The sequence below is a fragment of the Pistacia vera genome, unplaced genomic scaffold (assembly GCF_008641045.1).
Source record: "Pistacia vera cultivar Batoury unplaced genomic scaffold, PisVer_v2 Contig658, whole genome shotgun sequence".
NCBI lineage: Eukaryota > Viridiplantae > Streptophyta > Magnoliopsida > Sapindales > Anacardiaceae > Pistacia > Pistacia vera.
The window spans coordinates 364,982-373,736 of NW_022196510.1; the positions used below are offsets into that span (position 1 = coordinate 364,982).

General features: G+C 52.3%; 1 protein-coding gene across 1 annotated transcript; it reads right to left on the reverse strand.

The window, feature by feature from the left end:
• Positions 1–1,400: 1,400 nt before the first annotated feature.
• On the reverse strand, positions 1,401–2,752 carry LOC116112248 (eukaryotic translation initiation factor 3 subunit A-like). The gene is made up of 4 exons (XM_031398403.1): positions 2,704–2,752; positions 2,491–2,652; positions 2,019–2,425; positions 1,401–1,859 (listed from the first exon to the last, which is right to left on the reverse strand). The coding sequence occupies exons 1-4, from the start codon at positions 2,750–2,752 to the stop codon at positions 1,401–1,403; spliced, it is 1,077 nt and encodes a 358-aa protein (XP_031254263.1).
• Between the last annotated feature and the right edge of the window lie 6,003 nt (positions 2,753–8,755).

The window sequence follows — 8,755 nt, forward strand, 5'->3', positions numbered from 1 at the left end:
ATATTATTGGCCCCGGATCCAGGAAGATACGCACAACTTCGTTAAAAAATGTGACAAGTGCCAGTGGTTCGCGAACATTCCGCGAGCCCCCTCGCACGAACTGACAACAATGTCTAGCCCCTGGCCGTTTTCCATGTGGGGGATCGACCTTATCGGTCCCATGCCAGTTGGAAAGGGAGGGGTCAAGTATGCCGTGGTCACGGTCGATTATTTCACAAAATGGGTGGAAGCCGAACCTCTGCCGCGATCACGACCAGAAAGCTTAAAGACTTCGTTTTCAAGAACATAGTGTGCCGCTACGGAATTCCCCACACCCTCATCTCAGACAATAGGAAAGCAGTTCGACAACGAGGAGTTCAAACGTTGCGACGAGCTGGGCATCCATAAAAAATTCGCTTCAGTCGCGAGACCGCAAGCAAATGGCCAAGTTGAAGCAGTCAACAAGACCATCAAGCACACTCTAAAGGCCAAACTTGGGGTAGCCAAGGGGATGAGCTGACGACCTCCCCGAGATCTTATAGGCATACAGGACAACTCCAAGAACTTCCACTCAGAGACCCCTTTTTCGCTAGCATATGGCTGCGAAGCGTGATTCCTGGAGGTGGGAACCGGTTCACTTCGGAGGGACTTGTACGATGAGGTTGAAAACGAAGCACTATGAGGGCAAGTTTGGACCTCGTTGAAGAACATCGCAGCAAGGCTTCGCTAAGGATAACAGCCTCACAGCAGCGAGCAAAGAGGTTTTTCGATTCAAAGGTCAAGCGAAGAGATTTCCAGGTCGGTGACCTGTGTTGAAGGAAGTTCTACTCGGAACCAGGGAACCAAGTGCAGGGGTATTAGGACCTAACTGGGAATGTCCATATCGGATCGATAAGGTGATCAGACCGGGGACTTACCATCTCAAAAGACTGAACGGTTCCAAAGTACCCCGAGCTTGGAATGCCGAACACCTCCGACCATACTATCAGTAATTCCGAACTCAGCTCTCAATCAGTTTATGTTAATTTCATTTCTAATGTAAAGCTTAATTTTGTTCGCTGGAAACAGTTCGTATGTGTTCTGTTCACGTGTAAGAATTCGCATGTAATATTGCTTGTGAACTGGATTGTAAATTGAACTTATGTATGAAAAAGCGAACTGCAATTGAAAAGAAAATGTATCTTCATTTATGTACAAACAAAAGTTAGACCCAATTACAATGGAGTCGACTCATTACACTACGGCTGGTCGGGGGGATCCTTCGAACCAGAACCCCCTGCCTGGTCGGGTCGTTGGGTGGCCGCGGCTGCCTGATCGTCTTCCTCAGCCATGATCCGCAAAGTCTCTCGCCACCCCTCCGGGAGGTCGGAAATGTCCATATCTGGGTTCCTTAATCGGAGGGAATAAATGGACCCGATCACCTAGTCGGCGGCCTTTTCCTCCAGCTCCTCTGACTGATTCCGCATTTCTTCAGTCAGTAAAGCGATCCTTTCACGACTCTCCTGGAGTTCAGCCTCAAGAGCTCGCTTCTCCTGTTCGGAGGCCTCCATTTCCTGTTCAGCTTGCTGGGCCCATATGGAGGTCGTCTGGATCTCCTGGTCTTTCTCTCTGACCTCCTTGGAGAGCCTGGCGGTCGTCCTTTGAAGTTCCTTCACTTCCTCCGCACGTCGCTCAAGCTTCGACTTTTGGAGGTCCATCGTTCGTAAAGCAGCATCCTTTTGGCTCAAATACCTGTTCGCCGCATCGAATGCTTGTGTTCTTTCAGCTTCGGCGGACTCCAGGCTTTTCTTGAGCTTCGCGACCTCCTCCTGTAGGTCGCTGGACCCCTTCGCGGCTCCCAGCCGAGTCTTCTCCATAGACATCCTCATCGCAAGTAGAGCCTGCGAGCAAAAAATGGTTAGAAATGAACCAGAACAAAATTTTAAGAACAGCTCGTTTACCTTGCTTAGATGCTGGAACGACGTGGTCATCAGGTCGTCGCCCGTGTCAGCGAACTCGTCGTAAGACTCCGATAGTCCACACTCGAGCAGAGAATAGACTATCGGCTGCAGGTACTCAGGCAGGCTCCCCAGCGAGTCCAGCACTGGTATGTCCTTCGCCTTGTCGGAGGTGATCGCCTCGCTTGCAGGTTCCTTGCCCGACCTCCTTGAGTCCCTTCGCGACCTCAAGGGCTCCTCCTCGGATTCGGTCTCAGACTCTTCGGCCTGAACCTGTTTCCTCTTCTTCGACCTTTGGGCCGGAGCCTTATGCCTTGGGCATGCCGGTGGTGCCTGAACGACCTGTTCTGCCCTGGTCGCTTCATGCACAGGGGGCTGTGAAGGTGCGGCAGTTCGCACTAGTTGTGCAGGAATGGGACGAGCAGCTTCGGCCGCTCTCTCCCTCCTCGATCGAGGGAAGACAAACGGTGCTCGTCGGGGCTGCTCGGATTCCTTCGGGGGTATAGTTTCTGCATGCAAGTGCGTTAGTAAACAAAACTGCTCCGCGACCAGGACGAAAATCAATGTAACTTACCTTCCAAGGGTTCTAAAGATGCTTTGTTGCTGATAAAACCGTACTTTCGCAAGTTCACGGTTGTCACGAGCTTCCTTGCGTCCCGGCTCTCCTCGTCTAGTACTCCAAAAGATACGAGCCTGTCTGGGTCGTCAAGTAAGTCCTGGCTAGTCGTTCTGTTAACTGCAAAAGAATACAGGTCATTATCATAAAGCATGCGAGCAGGTTATATACCTAGCGAAGAAGAACCTACTTGGTATCTGGAAGCGGCAGTAGCCGTCATAGCAGAAAAAGAAGAATTTCGTCTCGTAAGCCCCCGCGTTGCTGGGATAGCTATGTATCCCCTCGACGATGGTAGGTCGCCGGGACAAGTAATATGAATCCTTGTCCCTACTCTTTTTCAATAGGCGACGCCGAGCTCCACCATCGTTGGCTCGCCCAAGCCGCTTTCGCAGCACACGATGTACATCGCGACGGCGATGACATACGCGTTGGGTGTGAGTTGCATCGGTGCGATCCCGAAGTGATCCAGGACCGACCTGATGAAAGGATGGAAGGGAATCATCCCTCCACCCTTGACGATCTCTTCGGAGATCGCGGCAAGGCCATCGGAAGGGCGCCGTGACGACCTGGTGTGGTCGAAGAACACCTCCGTGCGGATGTCAAACTGCTTTTTTATCCTATTAAGCTCTTTTTGGGTGAGAACCGAGAAGACATCAAAGGATGCGTCCTCGGGAACGTCCCGCGAGGACGAGCTGGCCGCTTCCTCGGGTCTGGACGTTGACGGATCCATTCCAGAGTCTGCAACACCGACAGACACGGTCATTTAGGCCCTCGTGTTTTGTCCTGTGCGGCGACAGGGGACAAATTCCTAAAACCCTAACAGTAACTCGAGCCGCCACCCACGGCTCGAGTCCGGCAACAGTGGCGCGTCTCTGGTGGAACACTAGGAGGTCCAACGCCGTTGCCCACCAACCAAACAAATGCGAAAAAGAAAAAGAAGAGAATCTTACCTTCTGGGATGCGTAACCGAGGCCGAAACTCGCTTCAGTTGCCTGAGAAGCGCCGATCGGAAAAGAATAGTTTCTGGTTTGCTAAGGCTTGTCACTGGAAACGAAAAAGGTTTTCGTGATCTCATCTGAACAATGTGAGTTTTTATACGGACTGTGAATCGGCGGTTACTACCTCTCGGAACTGAAACGACGGGCTTCTCTCTCTCCCCGCATTTAATGCGCCCCACGTCGCATTAAATGACGTGATAGGAGTCGTCGTTTCAAATGCGTCGTGCAGTTAAAGCTGTCAAAACGACGCCGAGTCAGCACAGCGCATTTAATGCTTCTGGCAGACACTGCGACGCGTGCAGAGCACTTGACAGCGTGGATGCGGGTTCATTGAATCTCTCTAAGGCACGTAAAAGAGCACCCGATGAATCCAGGTCGTTAAAATGACGATTGTCAGGTCGTTTGGGCGAGAATTGTGCGAGGTCGTGTTCGCCGAAGGTCGTGTCCCGAGCTTCTTCTATTCAGGTCGGAACAACCAAAACCTCCAACCGCGGCATAACTTAGTTTCCAAGGTTCGAACCTCAAACCTTACAAACTAGGGGGCTTCTGTTATGACTAAGAAATCAAAGGCTGACGTGGAGTTGCGTGACGAAACGTGGCCTGCTCCCGTCAGAACGGTAAGCGCACGTCAGGCCTGCGAAACGCCCTGGTCCTCCCACGGCGGTGCGATTGCGAAGCGATGATTCCTGTGGAGGTGGGAACCGGTTCACTTCGGAGGGACTTGTACGATGAGGTTGAAAACGAAGCACTTATGAGGGCAAGTTTGGACCTCGTTGAAGAACATCGCAGCAAGGCTTCGCTAAGGATAGCAGCCTACCAGCAGCGAGCAAAGAGGTTTTTCGATTCAAGGGTCAAGCGAAGAGACTTCCAGGTCAGTGACCTTGTGTTGAAGGAAGTTCTCGGAACCAGGGAACCAAGTGCAGGGGTATTAGGACCTAACTGGGAAGGTCCATATCGGGTCGATAAGGTGATCAGACCAGGGACTTACCACCTCAAAAGGCTGAATGGTTCCAAAGTACCCCGAGCTTGGAATGCCGAACACCTCCGACCATATTATCAGTAATCCCGAACTCAGCTCTCAATTAGTTTGTTTGTTAGTTCCCTCTTTAATGTAAAGTATTATCCTGTTCGCTTAATGGTTCAAGTTTATCCTGTTCGCTTGTAATTCATGAATAGCATTGCCTATGTAATTGAACTAAAATTGCGAACAAGCACGCATGTATGAAAAAGCGAATTGTAATTAAAAAAAAAATGTATTTTCATTGATGTACAAGTAAAAATTAGACCCACTTTCAATGGAGCCAAAGCTCGTTACACTACGGCTGGTCAGGGGGATCCTTCGAAGTAGCACCCGAACCCTCTGCCTGGTCGGGCCCCCTAGCGGCTGCTGCTGCTGCTGCTTCGTCGTCTTCCTCTGCCAAGAGCCACAAAGTCTCTTGCCAACCCGATGGGAGGACGGAGACGTCGAGATCCGGGTTCTTTGATCGCAGCGTGTAAATAGCCCCGATCGCCCAATCGGCGGCCTTTTCCTCCGTCTCCTCTGACTGAATCCGCATTTCCTCAGTCAGTGAAGCGACCTTTTCTCGACTCTCCTAGAGTTCGGCCTCAAGAGCTCGCTTCTCCTGTTCGGAGGCCTCTCTTTCCTGTTCAGCCTTCTGAGCCCATATGGAGGTCGTCTGGATCTCCTGGTCCTTCTCCCTGACCTCCTTGGAGAGCCTGGCGGTTGACCTTTGAAGCTCCTTCACTTTCTCCGCACGTCGCTCGAGCTCCGCCTTCTGGAAGTCTACAGTTCGCAAAGCGACATCCTTTTGGACCAGGTACTTGTTTGCCGCATCGAATGCCTCTGTTCTTTCCAGCTTCGACGGACTCCAGGCTTTTCTTAAGCTTCGCGATCTCCTCTTGCTCGCTGGACTCCTTCGCGGCCCCCAGCCGGGTCTTTTCCATAAACATCCTCATCGCAAGCAAAGCCTGCGAGCAAGAAAGTGATTAGAAATGAACCAGAAGTTTTAAGAGCAGCTCGTTTACCCTGCTTAGATGCAGCTCGCTTACCTTGCTTAGATGCTGGAACGACGTGGTCATCAGGTCGTCGCCCGTGTTAGCGAACTCATCATACGATTCCGATAGTCCACACTCGAGCAGAGAATAGACTACCGGTTGCAGATACTCGGACAGGTTCCCCAGTGAGTCGAGCACTAGTGCGTCCTTTGCGATCGCCTCGCCCACGGGCTCCTTGCCCGACCTCCTTGAGTCCTGTCGCGACCTCAAGGGCTTCTCCTCGGATTCAGTCTCAGACTCGTCGACCTGAACCTGTTTCCTCTTCTTTTGGGCGAGTCGGTGGTGCCTGAGCGACCTGCTCCGCCTTGGTCGTTCCTTGCACGGGTTGGGGCCGTGAGGGCGCGGCAGTTCACGCCGGTTGTGCCGGGATAGGACGAGCAGCTTCGGCCGCCCTCTCACTCCTCGATCGAGGGAAGACGAACGATGCTCAGCGAGACTGCCCGGACTCCTTCGGAGGCATAACTTCTGCACGAAAGTGCGTTAGTAAACAAAACTATTCGGCGACCAGAAAGAAAACTAATGTAGCTTACCTTCTTCAAGGGGTTCTAAAGACGCGTTGCTATTGATNTGGAGTTCGGCCTCAAGAGCTCGCTTCTCCTGTTCGGAGGCCTCCCTTTCCTGTTCAGCCTTCTGAGCCCATATGGAGGTCGTCTGGATCTCCTGGTCCTTCTCCCCGACCTCCTTGGAGAGCCTGGCGGTTATCCTTTGAAGCTCCTTTACTTCCTCCGCACGTCGCTCGAGCTCCGCCTTCTGGAAGTCTACAGTTCGCAAAGCGGCATCCTTTTGGACCAGGTACCTGTTCGCCGCATCGAATGCCTCTGTTCTTTCAGCTTCGGCGGACTCCAGGCTTTTCTTAAGCTTCGCGATCTCCTCTTACTCACTGGACTCCTTCGCGGCCCCCAGCCGGGTCTTCTCCATAGACATCCTCATCGCAAGCAAAGCCTGCGAGCAAGAAAGTGATTAGAAATGAACCAGGATGAAGTTTTAAGAGCAGCTCGCTTACCCTGCTTAGATGCTGCTCGCTTACCTTGCTTAGATGCTGGAACGACGTGGTCATCAGGTCGTCGCCCGTGTCAGCGAACTCATCATATGATTCTGATAGTCCACACTCAAGCAGAGAATAGACTACCGGTTGTAGATACTCGGGCAGGCTCCCCAGTGAGTCGAGCACTGGTGCGTCCTTTGCGATCGCCTCGCCCACGGGCTCCTTGCCCGACCTCCTTGAGTCCTGTCGCGACCTCAAGGGCTCCTCCTCAGATTCAGTTTCAGACTCGTCGACCTGAACCTGTTTCCTCTTCTTCGACTTTTGAGCCGGAGCCTTTCGCTTTGGGCGAGTCGGTGGTGCCTGAGCGACCTGCTCCGCCCTGGTCGTTCCTTGCACGAGTTGGGGGCGTAAGGGCGCGACAGTTCGCGTCGGTTGTGCGGGGATAGGAAGAGCAGCTTCGGTCGCCCTCTCACTCCTCGATCGAGGGAAGACGAACGGTGTTCGGCGAGACTGCCCGGACTCCTTCGGAGGCATAACTTCTGCACGAAAGTGCGTTAGTAAACAAAACTATTCGGCGACCAGAAAGAACTAATATAGCTTACCTTCTTCAAGGGGTTCTAAAGACGCGTTGCTATTGATAAAACCGTACTTCCGCAGGTTCGCGGTAGTCACTAGCTTCCTCGCGTCTCGGCTTTCCTCGGGCAGCACTCCAAAAGATACAAGTCTGTCCGGGTCATCGAGCAAGTCTTGGCTGGTCGTTCTATTGACTGCAAAAGAAGAAACAGGTCGTTATCATAAAGCATGCGAACATATAATATACCTAACGAAGAAGAACCTACTTGGCGTCTGAAAGTGGCAGTAGCCATCATAGTAGAAAAAGAAGAATTTGGTCTCGTAGGCTCCCGCGTTGCTGGGATAGCTATGTATCCCCTCGGCAATGGTAGGTCACCGGGACAAGTAATACGAATCCTTGTCCCTACTCTTTTTGAGATAATAGGCGACGCCGAGCTCCACCGCCGTTGGCTCGCCCAAGCCGCTCTCGCAGCATGCGATGTACATCGCGACGGTGATGACATACGCGTTCGGTGTGAGCTGCATCGGTGCGATCCCAAAGTGATCCAGGACCGACCTGATGAAAGGATGGAAGGGAATCATCCCTCCACCCTTGAAGATCTCTTAGGAGATCGCAGCAAGACCGTCGGCAGGATGTCGCGACGACCTGGTGTGGTCGAGGAACACCTCAGCTCGGACGTTATACTGTCTTTTAATCCTATCAAATTCTTCTCGGGTGAGAACCGAGAAGACTTCAAGGGACGCGTCCGCGGGAACTTCCCGCGTGGACGAGCTGGTTCCTTCCTCGGGTCTGGACATTGACGGATCCATTCGAGTCTGCAACATCGACAGACACGGTCATTTAGGCCTTCGTGTTTTGTCTCGTGCGGCGGCAGGGGATAAATTCCCAAAACCCTAATAGTAACTTGAGCCGCCACCCACGGCTCGAGTCCGACAATAGTGGCGCGTCTCTGGTGGAACACCGAGAGACTCAATGCCGTTGCCCACCAACCAAACCAATGCGAAAAAGAGAGGAAGAAGAGAATCTTACCTTCTGGGATGAGTAACCGAGGCCGAAACTCGTTTTAGTAGCCTGAGAAGCGCCGATTGGAAAAGAATGGTTTCTGGTTTGCAAAGGCTTGTCACTTGAAGCAAAAGGGATTTTCGTGACCTCATCTGAAAAATGTGAGTTCTTATATGGGCAACGAACCGATGGTTGCAGCCCCTCGGAACCGAAGCGACAGCCTTCTCTCTCCTCCCCGCATTTAATGCTCCCCACGTCGCATTAAATGCCATAATAAGGGCTGACGTTTCAAATGCGTTGAGCAGTCAAAAGCTGCCAATACGACGTCGAGTCAGCACACCACACATTTAATACACCAGACACATTACAGCGCGAGAGTGCCCGATAGCGCGGATGCAGGTTCATTGAATCTCTCCACAGCATAGAAAGGAACGCCCGACGAATCCAGGTCGTTAAAATGACGATTCTCAGGTCGCTTGGGCAAGAATTGTGCGAGGTCGTGTTCGCCGAAGGTCATGTCCCGAGCTTCTTCTATTCAGGTCGGAACAACCAAAACCTCCAACCGCGGCATGACTTAGTTTCCAAGGTTCGACCCTCAAACCTTACAAA

Bases quoted from the DNA above. Each gene is read 5' to 3' on its own strand.
- LOC116112248 (XM_031398403.1), bottom strand. From the start codon at position 2,752: ATGACGGCTACTGCCGCTTCCAGATACCAAGTAGGTTCTTCTTCGCTA. The intron at 2,653-2,703 runs GTATATAACCTG...ATTCTTTTGCAG, and splicing joins AGTAGGTTCTTCTTCGCTAG to TTAACAGAACGACTAGCCAG. The intron at 2,426-2,490 runs GTAAGTTACATT...ACTTGCATGCAG, and splicing joins ATCTTTAGAACCCTTGGAAG to AAACTATACCCCCGAAGGAA.